Source organism: Clupea harengus, chromosome 14, assembly GCF_900700415.2.
Source record: "Clupea harengus chromosome 14, Ch_v2.0.2, whole genome shotgun sequence".
NCBI classification, from domain to species: domain Eukaryota; kingdom Metazoa; phylum Chordata; class Actinopteri; order Clupeiformes; family Clupeidae; genus Clupea; species Clupea harengus.
Window position 1 is genome coordinate 26,869,721 of NC_045165.1, and position 21,589 is coordinate 26,891,309.

General features: G+C 43.1%; 3 protein-coding genes across 5 annotated transcripts in view; 2 read left to right on the plus strand and 1 right to left on the minus strand.

Moving 5' to 3' along the window:
- LOC105909410 (1-phosphatidylinositol 4,5-bisphosphate phosphodiesterase beta-1) overlaps positions 1-4,233 on the minus strand; it is a 44,346-nt gene extending 40,113 nt beyond the window's left edge. The window contains exons 1-2 of one of the 2 annotated variants that reach the window (XM_031579726.2): positions 3,725-4,232; positions 1,636-1,713 (exon numbers count right to left, since the gene is read on the minus strand). In XM_031579726.2, the coding sequence (XP_031435586.1) occupies positions 1,636-1,713; positions 3,725-3,823 (177 nt within the window). In that variant the 5' untranslated portion in view covers positions 3,824-4,232. Of the gene's footprint in view, positions 1-1,635; positions 1,714-3,724 lie in introns of both variants that reach the window. The other variant, XM_031579727.2, reaches the window with a different exon arrangement.
- Positions 4,234-5,397: 1,164 nt separating this feature from the next.
- tmx4 (thioredoxin-related transmembrane protein 4) lies at positions 5,398-11,854 on the plus strand. 2 transcript variants are annotated; one of them, XM_031580651.2, is made up of 8 exons: positions 5,398-5,717; positions 6,184-6,299; positions 7,217-7,262; positions 7,530-7,658; positions 8,558-8,603; positions 8,962-9,063; positions 9,569-9,641; positions 9,812-11,854. In XM_031580651.2, the coding sequence occupies exons 1-8, from the start codon at positions 5,542-5,544 to the stop codon at positions 10,042-10,044; spliced, it is 921 nt and encodes a 306-aa protein (XP_031436511.1). In that variant the 5' UTR covers positions 5,398-5,541; the 3' UTR covers positions 10,045-11,854. The 2 variants fall into 2 exon arrangements, with proteins under 2 accessions (XP_031436511.1, XP_012693492.1); XM_012838038.3 differs by having other exon boundaries at positions 5,403-5,717; positions 9,809-11,854.
- Positions 11,855-13,029: 1,175 nt separating this feature from the next.
- On the plus strand, positions 13,030-19,525 carry hao1 (hydroxyacid oxidase (glycolate oxidase) 1). The gene is made up of 8 exons (XM_012838065.3): positions 13,030-13,228; positions 14,099-14,250; positions 15,453-15,708; positions 16,680-16,855; positions 18,192-18,283; positions 18,510-18,668; positions 18,787-18,856; positions 19,304-19,525. Exons 1-8 carry the CDS (start codon positions 13,092-13,094, stop codon positions 19,369-19,371), a joined length of 1,110 nt encoding a protein of 369 aa, XP_012693519.2. The 5' UTR covers positions 13,030-13,091; the 3' UTR covers positions 19,372-19,525.
- The last annotated feature ends 2,064 nt before the right edge of the window (positions 19,526-21,589 follow it).

A 21,589-nucleotide genomic window follows, 5' to 3' on the forward strand; every position in this document is an offset into this window, starting at 1 on the left:
GGCTTTCATATTGGAATGGAATACCGTATCCCTACATACAGATATTTTGCGAAACGTTCAATCGTTCTTAAGAAAGAATCTGTTTCACGAAAAAAATCCATATGTGAGGACTGTTGCCATAATGTTGAGTACAATGTTCTGAAGGCAGAATCATGATTAACACGGCACCACAGTGACTGCTGCTCCCACCCCCACAGGCACTCTATAGTCTTTCTCTGGGCTCTCCCATTGGTGCATCTGCCATTAGATCATAGCCTAGTAAGTTAATATGATGGCAGCAATTCCACATCACTGCCGGCAGCAGGGCAGGGAGCACTGAGGCAGGGCTGGGTCCGTCGGTCCCCGGGACCCCGGGCCCCCCGCGCAGGGAGCCGTCGCTGGGATGATATGTACATCTGCTCCCACTGAGGGCTGAGGGCACACTGCAGGGCCGACCCTGTCACTGTGATTAATCAGAGGCTATTGTGACAGCACTCTGCGTAGGGGGGACGCGGGGTCCACTGGTTGCCAGGTCAAAGCCATTGTAGTCATAACTCTTCATATTGACATGTCAGCCGGGAGTTTAGCCTGAACCGTGCCAGGTCTCTGTCACCACCATACAGGACCATAAAGAGGGCCAAAGACAGGGCGAGGGAAGGGATGGGCCGCCCTGACGTCAGGTTCTCTTCTGGCTCTTTTCACTACCTTTCCTGACAACACGTAGAGAGTACATCTTTCATACTGGGCAAGTCTACATATTATGGAATGTTTGCATCTGCACTCATTTACTTGCTGCATTTTGCATCCAAACAGCACTGCAGATCTCAGGAGTCAGTTAAAACCAAGCAAGGGAGGATGGGAGGGAATATTTTGACATGGGGCAACCCAAAGCTTCACTCAACTGAAGTGTAAATCTCTCAGGGGCACCTTGATTCAACAAGCCCCAATATCTGAAGACTGTCCAACTGTGTTGGCAAGCTGTGAAGTTGCTCTGAAAACTGTCACTTTTATGGTAGGCTGCAGCCTACTGAGTGTGAAGTAATGTGTTACACAAAGCACTTCAGGTGAATATGCATGTGCATGCAACATTTCTTACAAACATGCACTGCACACTTCACTATAGCTAAACAGACGTGCATATGTGCATTACATTAACACCTATAGGCTAATACTATTGCAGCTAATACTACTAATCTTTCAGTGTCAATAGATTTTCTTCCTCAGGACTGAAACCTTGGGCAAAATGTTATGTGAATTATCTATCATAAATTGTTTCTACTATGTAATGTAAGAATTTCATATAAGCAAATTTGAATTCAATTCATGTCAATTCATGACTTTTCCAAACCTTTCAATTAATTTACTGGATTTCATTTCCAGGTCTGGTAAATTGGATTTTAAAATGTGATGACTTTTCCAGAATTTCCATGACCATGAGAACCCTGTAAAACACTTGAGCAGAGAGTTGCATAACCTTTGCTGAGATAAACCATGTTATACCCCATCTCCGTGTGTGAGTGTGTGTGTGTGTGTGTGTGTGTGTGTGTGTGTGTGTGTGTGTGTGTGTGTGTGCGTGCGTGCGTGCGTGCGTGCGTGCGTGCGTGCGTGCGTGCGTGCGTGCGTGCGTGCGTGTGTGTGTGTGTGTGAACATCCTACCTTATTCTGGTCGGTCCAGTACAGAAAAAAGCCATGAGGGTCCACACGTAACGTCACCGAGGTAACCGCTGATGAATCCTACAAAAGTCACAATGAGATCAAAGTTACAATGCCCTCATATATGTGTTTATTTTACAGTTATCAAATGTTTTAACTTTCCTTTATCAAACCGTTTGAGTCAAAAAGAATGACTGCTCTGCTGCCAGTTGAATTACTCCCCCCAAGTCCCATGGGCCTCAAGCAATCTTCTTTAAAATATGTTCTTTTTTCCTGTCTCAAGAGACACTGAGCCTTCTACCAGATCCAATTGCTAAGTTTGACTCAGACATTGCATAAGAGCTCTACATTAAAATGATTCACACCAGCACTGAGCATCCATTTTCATCTTCCCTCTGTGAAGGGTACCACATCCACATCCTAGTCCATGTAAAGTGAGTTACCCCCCCCCCCCCCCCCCTCATCTTAGTTTAGTCCTGTCAGGGGCTGCCCACTTTGCCTGGACACTTTAATGGTGGGGAGATGGGGAAGACGTCTACCCTGAGGAAGAAAGGGGACGATTTTCTACTCAGCCCAGGCACTAAAATATTCAACCAGGCAGGAGGCACAATACACAATAATGCCTTTTAAGGGCACTGGTAGGCTAACTCATTGTGTTTGTCTGAGATCTGCCTCAGCACTGCCCACAATACAGTTATTTAAGTTGGGTGACGATAAACATCTTAGCTGATGTAAGACAGGGTTCTAGGCAAAGAAGAACAAGAACAAGAACAAGAAGAAAATATAAGGATGTATTGCTGCCATAGCAACAGACCAGCATTTTATTTTTTTCCATCTAGGGTTTAAGCTTTCAATTGTCAACATATATTTTTTTTTGGGATGCAACCTTTACTGTGTACCTTCATCTGAAAACTACACATACTATATATATTGTGGCCGCTGAACTCTCCAGGATTTTTACACACACACACACACACACACACACACACACACACACACACACACACACATACATACATACATACATACATATAGGCATATATATATAAGCATAGGCTACTTCGTGTACCTAGATAACAGGCCTACATTCAACTACAAGAAAACACATGTAGAATCTACACAAAATAACATTTGTCAGGAATTGTGGTTGTAGACTAATTTCAGTTTTATAAACATAGTAGTTCTACATGAGACAAGTTTGAATTACTTCTCGTAAATACTGCTGTCACTCACACCTTACAAAATACATTCCTATTTAATTTCTTCGCTTTTTGAGAGGAGAGAGGATGGCTTTGGTTACACATGGTGCTATTTTCAACTTGTTGAGGAAAAACTGTAGAAAACCAACAGGTGACACCAAGACAACCACACGCCGCTGAACTCTCCAGGATTTATCAAATAACCATGCAGTAGTTGTTATTGAGTACAGTTGCCACCTTTTTACTCTAAAGATCTACCATCTATACAACTCAAATCACAAATTGATCTTTTGTAATGGCATTTACAAGCGGACAGTGTGCCGCTCAATTTGACAGACCGTCCTGGCATGACCGCACTAGGTTTTATTCATCAGTCTCTGCTGTACACAGCGACAGTGACGTGATCTCGAATCGGAATTCATACAACATTCACATACACATTTGATGAATGCATTTAGTGAACAGTGGTGCGTCTTGACATTTTTTTCCCAGCTCTGATTTAAAGGCTACGGCAGACTTCACAGCAGTCTACACGTCTTACCCTGGCATATGGATGTCGGTTAAGCCTGATGAAATCATTCTAAGATGTTCTGCTACTTCAATGTAAGGTTTTGTACAAATGATCCGTAGGCTACAATCTAGCCTACTGTGAAGTGTTTTGTCGACTAAGCCGTTTCAACTGTCAACCACCTTAACTGACTTAATAGGTGGTTGGAGGGTATCTTATTTGAAGTGACAGGCAAGTTGAAGCAATAGGCTATGTTGATTGGAACTGCGGTAGCAATTGTGGCATTTCATCTTCAATATATCAGACTAGACATAGCGGAGTTACCATGGAAATACCAAAAACATTATTTCAATACATATCCAACCTGTCGGTGATGCATACTTACATCATCCCATTTCATAAACCTGCTGCCTTTCTTCAGATTCTCTGGAACGGAGATCCGTTTGAGCTGCAGAGCGTGAACCCCAGGCTGTGCCCCTGCCATTTACACATTTAGGCTGCTTCCAGGACCTTCAAATACTGGTTCTTTTCTCCTATTGACCAAATCAGGGCTTCAAGTGAGGTCTTGTGGTTTAAATCAATTTAGTATGTTTACAAAAAGCCATGAAAGGATTCATCTTGGATGTATTGCATGGCATTTCATTCATGATCTTTCATGTCCGAGCCTTGCTTGAGATTCCGGGAGATGCAAGGGGAGCCAGCAGGAAGAAACGCGCCGTAAACAGTGATGTGGTGTCAGTCAGTGTAGCTGCAACCGGTGAGAGTATCCTCCGCGCATTGACTCATTTGCAGCACTCAACGCATGAGCGATTCGCTTACTGAGAATCAGCGCCTCCTAGTGTGCTTACTAGTGTCATAGGACTGGTCACCCTGAAGTGTACAGCGGGGTAGTCATCAGTTGAGAGTAAATCTGTAAGTAAAAGTGAGGAGTCTGGGATGGATAAACAAATAGTTTTTACGTACTGACATCATCAGATACATAAATGATAAGGCGTTTGCCATGCGAAGAGGACATCATAGTGGCAAAATTGAGGATTATGTTTGGCTTTCATAGCAGTGCACCAACCAGAAACACAAGTGTAGACGTGTTCACCCTTGTCACCTGTAGCCTACTGATGAAATGTAAAAAAAAGAAAACAATGAAGAATGTTCACATTTCAAATATGTTTGGCGTAAAGTTACATTTGTACACTGGCCATTGTGCAAAATAGGCATCCACCCTTGGCATTTTGATATTCAGCTTTTAAAATTCTGTTGGTGGGTTGCCTCATGAACTAAAGAATCCCATTATCTCACTGAAAGGTGAGTATTAGCATCTGTCATGCGAGAACAGAGGGGGCGGTGACTGGGAGGATGCTTCTTTGCTTATAGCATATGTAGATTTAGGGCCAATGCTCTCATGTTCCAGCAAAAAACCTACATTTGCTGGTGCCACAGTTATAAAGTACTGGTTTTGCTGGGTAATGCTAGGAGACAAGCACATAATGATCACTATTTGTCACGCCTGAACACACTGAAGACTGTAGGCCATGCTAGTCAATTCTCAGAAGAAAAAAACAGACCAGCTTATTGTTATTTTGAACATGCCAGTGTACATTTGACCGGAACCCATCTGTGTTGGTATTTGCCTGGTCATGCATAGTCTTAGTCATGCATGTCAATGATACAAAATTAATTTTAAAAACCTGCCCAATAAATAGGCTCTCTCTTTTTGAGTTTGTAGACTATCTACGACACAGTCAAGACAGCGAAATTGAGCACAAAGAAAATACACTGATTTGTCCCTAATTGTGGCGGTTGCTGGAAGAAGGTTACCTAAGGTACAGATACCTTCTGTATCTCATGTGGAGGCAATTTTATGAACTGGTGCTGTTTTTTGATTTAGGCAATTCGATTTTTTTGAACAAGCATGGACTCAATTCTACCTCATTATGCATTTATGTTCATTACATAGTACAATATGCGATGTTGCGCCATAATTATTAACTGTCACAACAGCAGTACAATGTTGTTACACGAGAGAGACCACAACAACCGATATACGTGGCTCAATATTTTTTCTTTTTGACCACAGAACAAGCCTTTGCTGCAGTGGTGCACCATCATTCTTCGGGGTTGGAGGACTCCAGAAATGTCTCGGTCCACCTTAAAAAAGGGGGCAATATCATTTCCTGGTTGTTGGCCTTCGTGTGCATTAGCAATATGGCGGGATACAAATGCTGTTGGAAGTTGAAATATGATAGAAGCAGACTGTGGATTTATTCCTTGTTATTGGCCTTACTGATAATTTCACCCATCGCCTCATCTGACAATACCGTTTTGAACGTCGCAGACGCAAACTGGACTGTCATTTTAGAAGGGGAGTGGATGTTAAAATTGTGAGTAGAGGCAGTTTGAATGATGTAAATATCAAATAGCTGGTTTGACAGTATTATTTCATGATTTCCCCTGCACACAAAAGCTATTAGGTAAAATATATCAACGCGCATGTGATAATGCTATGCAATTGTTAACCAAAACGCTCGGCTGTAGCTACAACCCCCCGGAAATGTTACGAATGCTAGCTAACCACTCTAACATTACTGGAAACATTGTAACGCTAGTCTACCTTTATTAGTTTAACTAAACGATGCTTTTCACTAAGCCAAGTATTTTGCCGTTTTAGTGTTGCGCATTAGTTTGTGGACTTTTGCAAGTTGCACGTCATGTAACCTAATATTCTAATATCGATGGCCAGCCTCACAGTAATGCCAACATCTGTCACTGACATCTGTCACTGATGAGCTCAGTCGGTTTTCTGTTGATGTGACATAGATCCCTATGCTTTCCCTTCTCTCTGTTCAGCTATGCCCCGTGGTGCCCAGCTTGTCAACATCTCCAAAATGACTGGGACGGGTTTGCTGCACTAAGCGAGGCGCTGGGTATCTCTGTTGGAAAGGTGGATGTGACACAACAGCCAGGTACGCTATAACTTGCCCCCCCACTGTCTTTGTAATTGACCATTTCCCCTCTGTGTATAGGCTATTCATTTGGAATGGGGTTAATGTTTATAAATTATACCTATTTACCATGCAATACTGAAACAGTAACCTGGTAGGGTACATCCATGTTTCATATTCATAAGCCATTGGGCTGTTATTTTAGGCAGCGATTTAGCAGAATTCATTGTAGGTAACAATAAGGCAACATACACTCATGGTGGTGGGACTACTGTGGGATTCAGTCAATGTGGTTAATCAGAAACAAACAAACTAATCAATGAATTACAGAAGACAATGTAAAACAGCTTACAGCCAGGTAAATGAATGCTTTTACACAATTGCCAAAAGGGATTTTACACAACTGGCAAACGATCCATTCCAAGTGCTGGTTAGTGTACTATGGAACCTGTAGCGGTTTTGTCATGTAGTGTAGAGAAAGCAATGAAAAGCCTTTGCTACAACTGACACCCCCACTAGCAGCCTTTTCATAGCAGTGAGAAGCACATGAAAAATTGAGCAATGTTCACCAAGCGTTAAGCAGGGCAAGGTGAAATTTCCCCACGTCTCTCCTGTGCTTCCACAAATAGTCCCCCTTCACGGCTGTAGTGGTGCTCGAATATGGTCTCCTCTCCCCTGCTCTGTGTTGGGCAGACTGCTTCACTGAGTACTGCCCCCACCCCCACCCCCACTCCAGCTCCAGCTTCATCTCCAGCGCCTCTCCAGGATACTTTAGTTGGCACTAGCCAACTCCACCCACGCCTTTAAGAGCTTGATTGGCATGGGAACCAAAGACAGCCGTGCCATGCTCTGCAGTGCGAAGCGCTCCGCGCTCAGGGCTTCATTTTTTGTACATTTTTCTTACTTTTTTCTCTCTCTTTTTTCTGTCTGTTGCTCAGGTCTGAGTGGGCGGTTCCTCGTGACAACGCTGCCAACTATATTCCAGTAAGTCCTCAGATGACTGATAATTAATGTGTTTCATATCAGCCATATGCCACTCACACCTACGCATGTCAGCATTCACACAATGTAAATGTCGACTGGCTTTCAGTCAGTTTTCTTGGTGAACACAGTTATGGCCAATTGCACATCCGTTATTTCACACTCACAGCACAGCTTAAGTTTAGTTTGTGAGAAGAGTCAGCTCTGCATTGAATAATGAGATAACAATGGGTGTGTTGCGTAATGGAGTCTGCCTTGTTCACACTGCAGTGCTAAAGATGGAAACTTCCGGAGGTACATGTCCTCGCGGTCTATTGAGGACTTCCAAGCGTACATCTCTCAGCAGAAGTGGGAGCTAGTGGAGCCCTTGCCAGGGTGGAAGTCACCATCCTCTTTCCTGTAAAGACCTCTACTCTTTCCAAACTCTTCTGGGTGCTATGTGTACTACTCTCCTAGATGGGGATTTATGACCATTACAATTCAGTCGTAGGATAGAGATATGAAATAGTGCCATCTATTTTAAGTGTTTAAGATAGATGTTAACAATCTAAACAGTACATGTAATGTTTTACATGAAGGGATTAGATCTAGATGGCAAAACAACCTTACCTTACCCTAATCTGAAACTTAGGCTGCAAGACCTCTGGTCCATTTTGAGTTGTTGACAGTTTAGTTGGAAGCCCAGGTCTGCATGATGTTGAAACATGTGCTGTTCATAGTGTGCAGTCTACAGTAAGCCTATTCCTTGCTAAGGAAGTTGTTCATAGTGTGCAGTCTACAGTTAGCCTATTCCGTGCTAAGGAAGCTGTTCATAGTGTGCAGTCTAGATAAATAGATAGATAGATGGATACTTTATTAATCCCGAGGGAAATTTAGTCTACAGTAAGCCTATTCCTTGCTAAGGAAGTTGTTCATAGTGTGCAGTCTACAGTTAGCCTATTCCTTGCTAAGGAAGCTGTTCATAGTGTGCAGTCTACAGTTAGCCTATTCCTTGCTAAGGAAGTTGTTCATAGTGTGCAGTCTACAGTTAGCCTATTCCTTGCTAAGGAAGCTGTTCATAGTGTGCAGTCTACAGTTAGCCTATTCCTTGCTAAGGAAGTTGTTCATAGTGTGCAGTCTACAGTTAGCCTATTCCTTGCTAGTCTTCACACTCAGTCTCTCTACTGTTATTTATTTGCTTAGATACGTTTCACTAAAACTTCTGATAGAATTGATATTCTTAAAGTCTCTAGCCCTGTGAGTATTGTTTCTCTGACCTGGGTGACCTCCTTCACCATGACATGTGTTGTCTTCCACAGTATGTCGGGCATGGCGGCTCTCTTCCGTCTCTCAGTCTGGATCAGGGTGAGCTCCGGCTTTCTGATGTGGCATTTCAGTGACTTCAATGGAATTGCTGCTCACATATGAACCCTAGTTTGACGTTTATTTAATTTGAAATACCTTTGCAAGCTCATTATTTAACATGTTTACTCTATTATAGTTCAGCCGGTTCTTGCTTCTCCAGAGATATTCACAAAGTGCATTATTAATGTATATATTTCACCCCAGGCTTCTTCCTTAGCCCACACATATGAGGACATGCTGGAGATAATGGCTCCTCTTAACTGAAAGCATGCTACATAATGTAATGACACTGATCTCTCCTTGGAAGCCTGATTCCCCCCACACCACTGACCCTCGGTTTGTTTCGTATTCTCCTCAGCAAATTCACAACTACCTGACCGACATCCTTGGCATTCCTTCGTGGGGCTCCTACATCATATTTGCACTCGTAACCTTGTTCACAGGGCTGCTTCTTGGCCTGGTGAGTGGAATGGCATTTCTTGTGGCACACGGCATATTCCAGAACAAGCAGTTCTCCACTGGGGGATTGGCAGCCACCAGGGGCTCTGCTAATCATATCATCTGAAAGGATACTTGACAAAAGGAGTTTGCCGTAGTCAAAAAGAACAGCGTGGTGTACTCCCTCCGTCACCACCTATACACACACGTCTCTAGGCATTATCCTCTCTTAAAGAAAAAACATAAGTAATGTGCATATGTTCTTATTTGAATCATCAGTCCCCTATTTTTTTTGCTGAACATTTCGATTCAAGACATAAAGGGGCTTAGCGCATGGAAAAGGCACCTTCCTGTACCACTGTGTTATACAATTCTGTATTATACAACGTGTGGTGATGTAAATCTGTAGAGTGTTCCAGCATTGACGGGGATATTGGGGGTGGTTTTTATTTCTCAGTACTTTTTTTTCTGGAAAATTGCAGTCGAGTTGTGCAGTTCTGAGCCTTTCTCTCTCTACATTGTTGTAGATGTTGGTCTTGATCGCAGACTTCTTTTGGCCATCAAGACCAAAACAAAACGAGCTGAAGGCTGAAACAAAAGGTAATTGCAAGACATTCACAAGCAATAATGTGTCTCAAGAACATGTATTAAAAAATCATTCTCTAAAGATCTGTTCTGTGGATACCAGTATAGTTGGTACAATTAAAACTCCCATTCAGTACAAAAGCTGACATTGTCCTCCTGTTGTTGCATTGTTTGACTGACAGCAGGACTGAAGGATGAGGGCTCTGAGGAGGAGATGGAGGCCCCCCTGGTGGAGGAGAGGAGAGCGTGGGATGCAGACAACGAGCGTGTCTCTGGCGAGGACTCCACTGAGGATGACGCCACCCCCGTCGCGGAGGTGGCAGACATCGCCACGGCGCCCCGCGGACACAGCGACCCCCCCACAGACCTGAGGAAGAGGAGGCCCCAAGAGCCGCAGGACTCCTCAGAGGGCACCTAACACCCCCCCACCCCACCCCACCCCTGAACCATATACCAGTCACCGTCTTTTTATATCTTGTTTTTAAATTGCCCTCCATCCATATTATATACGAGCCACGCAAGGTCCTAACCCTCCCCAATGGACCATGTTCTTCCAGGAGGGCTTTTTGCATGAACAAAGGTGCATACTCCTCACCCCGGAGGTCGATGCCAAATCTTTTACGACAGGCCTCTGGAAGTGTTTTTGAATGTGTTGTGTGTGCTGTTATTTTCAGTCACATGCCAAAACAATGATATCATGCAGTATAACAACAAAGATAAAAAAATTACTTGTATAACTATATATAATCCAATTAATGCCTGGTCATCACCATATAGCCATGTTCATCATCTTTTTAGGATCACAAAGTACATTCTGGGTTTTTTTTCCGCATGTATGACTGCATAACTAAACCAAACGGACTTGGGAGGAACTTGTTGAAAGTGAAATACTAACCACACAAAATGTTCAGTCCTGATGCAGCACAGAGTTGATAGATGTCCATTGTTTTTGAGAATACAACAGATAGATTTGCACAGGTGTCTAACATAGCAGTCATTCCAGAAGACAATCGTCACCCTGAACTACCTGTTTTAGTCAGCTGTGATGTTTTATTTGATCTGGATATATGATTTTTTTTTTTTACTCTCAGGAGTGTGAATCCACTCTGGTATGTCCTTAATGATCACCTAAGGGACGGCTGGGGAGCACTTAACATGACTTAGCTCAGCCTTAACAGCCCTACTTCTTTAAGTCGACAAGTATGCAGTCACGACTAGCATGCAGTTAGCACACGGTGCAGTTAGCACATGGTGCCCAGAGGCATAGAAGGTTGTGGGTTTTTTTTTTTCAGAAAATGAGCCTAAATCGTGTTCTTACATGCAAGGATATATATATATATATATACACGTATGTGTCCTTGCTATGTGCTCACTGCCTTTACCCAGTAAAATAAATAGATATCAGGCAATGGAAATGGACATTTTTCCTGAAGAAAGCCATTGAAATCACCAATAGTTTTATTTATATATCTAATTTTAATTATAATGATCATATGCACATTCTTAGATTTGAAGATTTGGGTGCTTTTTGAGACCTTTGGATATTTTTTAAGTAATTTTTTTAACTTTCAGTTTTATAAGGCAAATAGACTGTTGCACAACATACATCGTATTGAACACAGGTGTGTTTACAAAGGTTTTTTGAAGTATTCACTATACCTAACGGTTGGAAAACAATATTTCATGTGAAATGATTCTGCTGACTGCTAATAATGTTAGTCCAGTGAACACATCGACACTGATCCCAGTCCAGTGAACACATTGACACTGACCCCAGTCTTTGGGATTTGAACTGTTTGCTTTGTAGACTGTTTGAGCTTTGCCTGCAAACACTTTTATGGGGCCAAAAAATACATACAGCCTACTGTGTATTCAAAACGCAAAACAAAACATTGGATACGTCACTGCCCTTTGTTTTAGGTCTGTTTAGATGTGTGTTTTTACTAGAGTCATGTGTTTAGACTTACAGATACATGCAAACCATTGTTGTAGCGGGGTCTGTGCCAGCTTTGTAGTCAAATCTTTTTGAAATGTTACCTACAGCTCACAGACCCACACAACCAATTATTAGCGTTTGTTTTTCTTCATTTCATCACAAAGTATGATTGTGCCATTGTTGTTTTTGTGACTGTTTTCAAAATTTCAAAAAGGAAATCTTTTATCTTTGTGTGAATTGTGAAACTGTCGTTTGAATTTTAGGTTTCAGATAAAAAATTGCTTTGACTTTTCTAAAGCACTCCATTTATTTGACTCTGTATGTTATGTTAAGCCGTTATTACCTGAATTGTAAATGCAATTTGAAAATTCAGAAAAATCGATTGAAGTAAGGTGTTGAAGTATATTGTCCATTTCTAGAGATGTGAATGAAAGATGTCTTAAAGTCTCCTGCGATGGGTCTTAATTATTCTCTCCATTGAAGCAACTAGCTGGGCTTAAACCAAATAGACACACACTGATCCCCTTACATCACTAAAGAATAGACTTTCTCCATAGCTAGTTCAGGCCTTTGCATAACGTAAAAAGAACAATCTCACAGAAGTTGTGCTGTTGGCCAGCCCTTGCTATCTGGTCACATAGCATCATCACATCATACCACCATCCACATTTACCTTTACCTTGATTTTCTCATCAATCACGTATGCTGTCCTGAGTTGCACTGTAGATTGAAAAGACCTTTGGGCTGCCTTTCCCCCTGTCTGCCTTGTGATGCTTTAAATATTGATCTGGTAGTAAATGTGTGTTGTATGTGGAAATGTCCTATCATCATGTATAGGCTGGTTCTGCTTGGTTTGTAAAAGTTTCTCTTGGTGCCGAGCAGAGGCTATGCAGTGCGTTCACTGAGTGCTCCGTATCCTTTCATGAACCCCTCCGTAATGTGTGGGATACTGAGCACTGCCACGCAGTTACGTAAAGCTACAGGGGAGGATTTAAAGAGAGCCAAATTCAAACACATCCAGGAATATATCTGCAGCCTGCAACCTACACAGGGATGTTACGGAGCAGCAGAGTGTGTTCTGTGGGCATTGCCTGTGGCATTTTCAGCATGTTATAGAAAAAGGGTGAGATGTAGGCCCCCGCCCGGCAGGCAGCAGAGACATGGTCAGATATACAACACAGCAGATTGGAACGTCAAGTTAACACTGCAGAAAGAATGGGCGGTCAGGGGTCATTGTGAACCATGAAAGGGAGAATAGCCTCCAACAAAAGCATTGATTGGTTTATTTTCGGCCTTTTTCTGCTCTGTGTGGGCTGCTGACAAAGCAAGCCAAACGCCCTGAAGTGACACCAGAGGCCAACTATCTGCCTTGGTTAGGCATACACCTTCCTAATATCATCGACAAGTTCACTTCTACCAAAGAAAAGGAGGGAAGTTAATGATTGATTAGTTGCCCTTCTGATCTCTGTGAACATGGACTGCTGGGGGTTGTAGCTGATGTGGAGGTGTTTGTGTGTGTGTTGGAAAACATGTCCGACAAGCCGGTGTGCGTTGCTGATTTTGAGCTGCATGCTCAGAGAGTTCTGCCTAAGGCTGTGTTCGATTACTACGTCTCAGGGTCAGACGAGCAGGAGACGCTGAGTGACAATGTGGCTGCATTCTCCAGGTATGTGACAGTCCCATCTGTAATGTCAAGTCTGAAGCTTTCTGTTCTCCTCACTCCTCTGAGTGACTCACGACACCTGAAGTACCAATGGCAGGTTTAATGACAACCGTATACATTATTCCAATTATTTTCCTCCCAGCAGATCTGTCTATTTTAAAGAAGTCTATTATTTTTAGTATTTTTCAAATGATTATCATAGTTGCAATGCAATAATACATAGGAACATAAGAACATAGATTTGTAAATGTTGAAACTGAGAAGGTTGTTACAGTCATATTTGACATGCTGTATTGGCAGATAATACTTTAAAAGCTATTTTGACTTTACTTTTCCACTAGTGTGAGCTAGCAAACACCTAACAAAATAATCCATGGATTCCACCTTAAATGCACCAACCGTTAAACACTTACGACCAGTTTGGTGCCTATTTTTAGCTCTGCTCCCTGTGATTCTTGCCTGAGGTCAGGAGTAGTTAGTGTTTAGCGGATTTTTCTCTGTGTTGAATGCCTTTTCTCTGGCTGTTGCCCCGGCTTTGTGTGGGTGATCAGACATAACTTCCCTACGCCATAGCAAGCCAGAAAAACATCCTGTGGCAACAACTGCAGAAAAAAACATAATCTTAAACACTGCGCTTCACATGAATTCATGCATTGATGCAACTCAGCCATCCCATGAGCATTTGTCAGCAGGAGGACTGGTGTGATTTTTCCACTCAAACTTACATTCATTACAAACTCTTCACATTCAGACAACAATTTCACATTGTGTCCTCAGCAACCACAGAAGTCTTGGTCCATGCTCAGGCCTGTGGACACATTCAGTCTCCCTGTTCCTGAACAATGTGGCTGCTTTGTTTTCTTTCATGCTTAGGTGGAGGTTCCGTCCCAGGGTGCTCCGAGACGTGTCCAAGATGGACCTGTCCGCCACGGTGCTTGGCCAGCGGCTCAGCATGCCCGTGTGTGTGGCTGCCACTGCCATGCAGAGGATGGCCCACCCGGACGGGGAGACCGCCACAGTGAGAGGTCAGTTGCTTTGCGTAACAGTTGGACTTTTAAGGGGGCATGCGTAATTCATTTGTTCACTGTTGATTGACCACCAGTTCTTGTCGGTGTTCCTATATTCATAGGCATCCATTTTCAGTACTATACAGATATCAGATATGCTTATAAAATAAAGATATTTAAAGTAATTGTAAATTCCATTTCCATTGTGCTCTCTGTGTTGAGCAGGGTTAGAAAAAGATGACTTTGATGCGGTGAGAGGTCACCAGCAAGGGTCATAGTTCGTCTTGCTCAAACAAGTTTCACAGAACCTTTGGACCCATGCAAAGGCTAACAGGGAGGCACTAACCAGGCCTGATGAATGTGCCCATATTGTGATGTGGTGACTCTCTCCTGATCCGTTTAAAGGGATCCTTCACTGCCATCTCCTGCACAAACTGAGATCTGTGTTAAATGATGCGTAGGGAGAAGCTACAGATAGGGAAATGCCTGGTGAAACATTCTTCAGATGCCTCAAAAATAGTCTTTACCCATGAGTAATTGTAGGTTCTTGAAGTGTTTATGTTCTGAAAAAAACGAAGTCGTGGTGTTTACTGAGACAGTGAGAGACAAATAGGATGTGTCTCCTTCACCTAATCGGGATCCTCAGTTGGAGTCTGAATAGCATAGCGTGGGTAAACAACCCCTCAAAGAATACAAACATGACAGATCAATTACTGTAACAAGGGTAAACACAATCTCTAATTGCCTCTAATGTCTATACACAGACTGTCAGTTTGAAAAAAGGGATGAAGCAATCAGACGCTTGTCAGCTGAGGAAAATAAGACCTCAAATTCTTTTTTTATCTGTATCTATTGTTTATCTCAATCTGTATCTGCACATTCATGGACCTGCGCTTCATGTACTCAGAGAGCAGTAACTACTTTATTTTCAGTCAGTTTAGTTCAGCCACTGGGTGGTGCTATTGGACTAAATAATATTCTGAGCGCCTTCAAGGTTCTTTGCTCAGATCGTGGCTCTGTGTCATCCCAATTGAAGGGCTCACACAAGAATGGTTCAGGCTTCACACTTGCACATTGCTTGCACATGTTCAGAAAATCACAGATCAGTTTAAGCAGTACTACTGGACTCCTTCCATAGCTTAGATCCATCTTCCTCTCTTCTCTCTCTCTTCCTGTTCTCGCTCTCTCTCTTTCTCTTTCTCTCTCTCTCTCTCTCCTAGCCTGCCACGCTGCTGGCACCGGCATGATGCTGAGCTCCTGGGCCACTTCCACCATCGAGGAGGTGGCGGAGGCCAGCCCAGACAGCGTGCGCTGGATGCAGCTGTACATTTACAAGGACAGGGCGCTGACTCAGTCGCTGGTCAGGAGAGCTGAGGAGGCCGGGTATAAGGGCATCTTTGTCACCGTGGACACACCTTACCTTGGCAAGCGGCGCAATGACGTGCGCAACCGATTTAAGTTGCCCTCTCATTTGAGGTAAGCGCTGGAGCAGGCTAACATGACCTGTCTGTTTGCCAGCAAACAATATGCGGTGTGCCGTATGCATATTTGGTCAAACAGATGGGTAGGAATACTTGTCCCACACTCAGAGCAAATGTGTAAACTCACTGAGTTTTAGTGGCTTTCAGTGCCGGGGCCCCCACCAAAATAAACACAACAAATGATGCATTTAGTCATCATTAACAGGGCAAGAACAGAGAGGACAGAAAAATGAAGAGAGGATTAGTTAGTCTGCACCGACCTAGGAGCTGAGCTGAGCTTTGTGAAGGGAATAAGAGTGAGCCTTGAAAAAAGAAACACACACAAAACTCTGTCTCTCCCCCAAAAAAACAGTTTTGAAGTTGTCAAATAGTGTGAGCCCTTTGCTTGTCTTTAAAGAGGAGGTTTAATATATTTATGGAAGGAGAGACTGGGGGGAAACCTTTTACTTGTGTCACAGTGCAGATTAGCCTGTCTGTCGCTCCAGAGGATTAATAGGAACTGCTCTGGGGTCAGCCAAAACTCACAATATGCTATTCACAGGGAGACACATGCAGATCTCTCAAGCCCCCAGTCCACCTCCCCATCTGACCAGATGAATTACAGCAATTAACAAATCAAAGAGTTTATCCAAACATTTTACGACCACATTGTAATTTTTATGCATACGTGTAAAAACCTCTTCCTCCCCTCCATCATCTGGTGACATACGATGAACTTCTCAACCTTTAAGAGGATCTTTTTCTTGGCCCCGTAAATCAAAGTGGCGAAACAACAACAGCAGTGTGTCGAGCTTGCGTTGTATGGTGTTTGCGAAAGGAGTCCTTGGCTCCACTTTCAGCCCTGTGACCAAAAACAACACGTTCAGGACTAATTCCATTTAGGCACCTCTCTCTCAAAAAAAGGGGCGAGAGACTACCTTTCTTGTTTGTTTATTTATCTTTTTATTTATATTTTCTTCTTCACAGGATGTCCAATTTTGACTCCCCAGATTTAGCCTTCTCGTCTAAGGAGGGCTATGGACAGGATAGCGGCCTGGCTGTGTACGTAGCGCAGGCCATCGATCCCACCCTGCGCTGGGAGGACATCGCCTGGCTGAAGGGCCTGACCCGGCTGCCCGTGGTGGTCAAGGGGGTTTTGAGAGGTGAGGTGTCCAGCTGGGTTAAGTGATCAGAGTGTCTGGGTTTCACCACAGCTTTTGGGAACTCCCTCTGCACTCTCCACTTCCTCCCCCCCCACATACACACACACACCGGCCTTGTGTTCTCTCCTTCACCCCTATTGGCTGTGTGCAACACACACCCTTCAGATGTAAAGTGAGGTCGTTTTTTGGTGTGTGTGTGTGTGTGTGTGTGTGTGTGTGTGTGTGTGTGTGTGTGTGTGTGTGTGTGTGTGTGTGTGTGTGAGTGATCAAACCTGGGACCTGCTGAGTTTATCAGGACAGCCGTGCTGATAGAAGAAGATGAGCTGCGTGTGTGATTTGTTTTGGGGGTTGGTGAAAAAAGAGGCTCTGTGATGATAACACTTTGTCTCCCCCCCCCGCTGTGATGCATCTCTCCACTTGCCTTTCGTATCTGCAGAAGCGATAACAAACATTTCAGAGAGGGAGTGATGTGTAAAACCCATTTGAAGTTCTGGAATACTTATTTGAGCACGGCTGCACTAGAGTAAGACAACCTGTAATTCCAACTCAAGGACTGAGCTATAAAATGAGGAGGGAAAAAAGACTTCTTTACCAAAACTTCCAGGAGGAACCATCAATTATCTTAGCTCATAAGTGTAGCGCATAAGTTTTGGTATAAATCAGTTAATCCTTTTCCCCCCTGCTCGCCGTCTGCATGAAAAAGCCTTTCATCATCTCCCTCCGGTAGGCCGCTCAGACGTCCTGTACGCTGTCATACATGGCCAAGCCCTGTGGTAATTTATATAGCAGCCTAAAAGACAGAATACCATTGGATTTGGACGCTTTAACCCCATATATTCTACACTGAAAAAACATACAAAAATATGTCTTACCATTTTTCAGCATTAATTACTAATGCCACCCTGGATGATAGCTATAGATAACTTTTAACACTTAAATTAAATGAACATAAACAATAAGCATGTAAATACAAACACATCTTGGTCATCAGCTCCAGAGCTCAGATTCCCTAAAAGACGAGGATGAAATAGAAATCCACAGGTAGCACTGAGAATTGGTCTGTGCCAGCAGCAGTGATCTATTGCGTTTTACAACTGGTCACGCCACTGTTACAACTGTTCACTTTGACAGATGTACCATGCTGGGCTATCCAAGAGCTCTGACAGTAGGACTGTTGCTAAGGGCAACAACATAGTATTTTTAACAACTACAGTCTGAAGTGTGAGGTCCTGTTTTAGCATTTAGGTCCATTTCAATATCAGTGTTTCTTTCCCATTGCTTTTTTCAGCTCTCGGCTGCTTAAAGTTTTCATATATAATTTGTTTTAAACATCTAGCTGAAGATGCAGTTGAGGCCGTTAAGTATGGAGTCGATGGTATACTTGTGTCCAATCATGGAGCAAGACAGCTGGATGGTGTACCTGCCACTGTAAGTGTGTTTGAAACATCAGGAAATAAAACACTGGAATCTGCTGTATGGACATTGAGACATTCAGACAAACAAATCCTCCCACCTACAGTAACAGTTTAATTAAGATAAAGAAGATACGTATGTTTTTGGATTTTATGATCAGTGGTGTTTGGTGTTTAACTAAGTTCTCAATGTTCCAAACGCAGTGTGGAACTGAACCCTTCATTCATCCCTTCATTTCCAGATGGATGTGCTGTCAGAGATAGTGGAGGCTGTGGCGGGCCGAGTGGAGGTTTACCTGGACGGAGGAGTTCGGCGAGGCACTGACGTGCTCAAAGCCCTCGCGCTGGGGGCCACAGCAGTGTTTGTAGGTCGCCCCATCCTCTGGGGTCTGGCCTACGAGGTGAGACAGACACCTTTATGATGAGTGTTCACTTGCTCTGCACTGACTCAATTCCAGTTCAGCACTGTGCTGCAAGATAAGCATCCCTCTGTTCTGAGAGTTGTTTTCTTGTTTAAAGGGGGAACAGGGTGTTGGAGAGGTGCTCCAGGTTTTCTGTGAAGAGTTCCGTCTGGCGTTGGCACTAGCAGGTAAGTCTTCATCATCATCATCGTCTGCCTCTCCCTGCTATGAAACACAAACTAGTTTTGGAGCCGGAAATGTCTTTTGCAGATATGTCATGCCTTATGCCAGCTACCCAGGGTATCAAAAAGAGAATTCAAGCTTCATCTGAGAGGCTGGCCCATTGTAGACACATGGGTAGCTCACTTTAAGGTTCAGTGTCTTCAACAGGGTCAACATTTTTTCAGATATACCTTGTTTGGTAACACTTGATAATGGGGAACATATAATAACCCCTTATGTGAAACAAATGCATGTTTGCATACCTGCCCAAATGCTGTCTTTTCATACTTTACTTTTGAAAATCACAGCACAGAGGCTTAAACGTAACAAGTATTAGAATGAAGAAATATCAGATGCATTGTTTTATATGACATGTTTACCAAGACTAATGAATGTTTTCCTTTATTCCGTAGGATGCCGTTCCGTAAAGGAAATTGATAGAGCTATAGTAAAAAGATCTGAGTTCACTTCAAAAATTTGATGTCTGACGAATTCCAAGATTGAATTGGAAACACTAAAATAAGTGTGTAGAAAACATGACCTCAAACACATCAGAATGTGAATCTGAAATACAAGTTTAATACATACGGCAGTGAAAATGCATGCAATAAAACACAAACTGTTTTTTGAGCACATGATGGATTTGTGTTATATGAACAACATGGCGAGAGTGTCTGCCCAAATCTGCCATTGCGAGGAAAAAGGAAAAACCATAGGCTAGAATCAAGGTCTGCAATTTTCAACCTCAGCTAAAAATAATTCTGTCTAAATCCCACAATGCATTGCTGTGCATAAGATGGCTACATTAGTGTCACTCCAGTGAAGACAGAGAAGAACAACTCACAGACATAGTCTTCTGATGGAACATATTTAACATTCAAGGAAATTTAAATCCATTAAAATGAGAGGCAAAACAAACAAGCCAGATATTCTTAAGAAGTCCTCAAATCCTCAGATATCTTGCGTATATTTATATTGAGATTTATGACTGAAACAGCTGGGATGATGTGTATCACCTGTTTCTTTGGTTTGTTGGTGATGCACTGCTATGGTATTCATTCCAGTTACACTTCCTGAATTTAATATCACTGCCGATGATTGATGAGTAGAGTTAAGCAGTAGGACATTTGACTCTTAACAGATTCAATGCACTGTTTACCAAACCCCTATGCTTCTAAAGGTGCTCTGATACAGTCTGGTACAATATGGCTTCCTCTGTCTGAGTTACCCCAGTACATCTGCCACAAAACAAGGATTATGCTGTCATTCAGAGACTGCACGAGCATCACCACTTTTGTAACTTTTCAATTTTTTTTTATAAATATGTCAATACCACTGATCACTGAAGCATCTCTATAGCTAAGTGATCAAATAAACTGTGCCCCCCCCCTTAACCGCATACAAGCAATAAAAGTAGCTCTCCATATCTCATCTCCCCCTGCACACAGAAAGGGTTCTCTGTGAGACGGTCTGCTATTTCCATCATGGCAAGCTGTCTGCGTGTCTGCTCAAGTCCAGCCCAAGAACACAGTGCATCTGCCAACATCAGTTCCTGCTATATCAAGGCTGGTTGCTGTACATTGACAAAAATACAAAACCAGAGAATGCTTTCAAAGCAATCCTCAAATGACTCCAATAAATGTGAGGCCACATGGAGGCGGATGGGAGACCCTGAAGAGGAGAGGCCATCTCCACGTTGCACACTAACCTCCACTCTCCTATCTCACACATGGTACCAGCGGCGAGGGTCTCCTTCCTCTTTCCTCTCCTTCTTCCTACACCACATTTTATATTTCGGTCACTTTACAATGTTTCACATTGGAGTAAAACGATCAGTTTGTACATATCACTTATATATGCTACATATATGCATCTAGTGTCCTGTAAAGTGTACATTCTGCTGCTCTCCCTCTGGGCTGCTGTGGTGAGGGAAAGTCATTTGGCCTCATGTCCATCTCACTGCTTTCTCATGAATATTTATGTCCCTCTGACAGGGCCCAGAAGGCAAATGGGTTTGTGTGAAGTAAGAAAAGGTCACGCAGACGGCATGGGATTTCTTTACCAGCTCTTTCCATGCCTGAGACGGCCACTCCTGAAAGAGCCCATTATGTGCGCTGGCCCGCTGCAGGAAAACAAACTTTGTCGGGCCTCTGTTCATTAGCACCTAGCACTTTGTTTGAACCTCCCCCGGCCGGCGGAGGCCCACCAGGGAAACTTTCTTCTCCACTTCTCCACTGAGTTTGAAGGGAAACGTGCAGTGCGCAGTGGAGGTGCAGGGGGGTTTCCATCACACATGCCTATATGTCATATGGAAATCTTTGAGGCGGGGGGAGGGGTGGGAGGGTGGGTTGTGAGTATCCTCACACAAAGGGACGATAACGATAGGAATGAAGGAGTGTTTGAAATTGGAAATAATACTGGTGCCATGCTGTGACATGATTTACCAAGCATCATACCTCGGTGAGTCCCTGTGTTTTGAAGGATCTGATAAGTTCTACCATTATTTCCTGCTGTGCTGCCATTGGCTGAGTGCTTTATTTGTTGTGACTGTTCATTTCAATTCTGTGCACAGTCCTTCAGCACACATGTGCATCGTGTCTTATATGAGATATTCTGTTTCCAAATGTAAACAACTCTTTAAATGTGATGATATCCATCATAAAATGATATCCATTTCTATATCTCCATCTTCATATGAG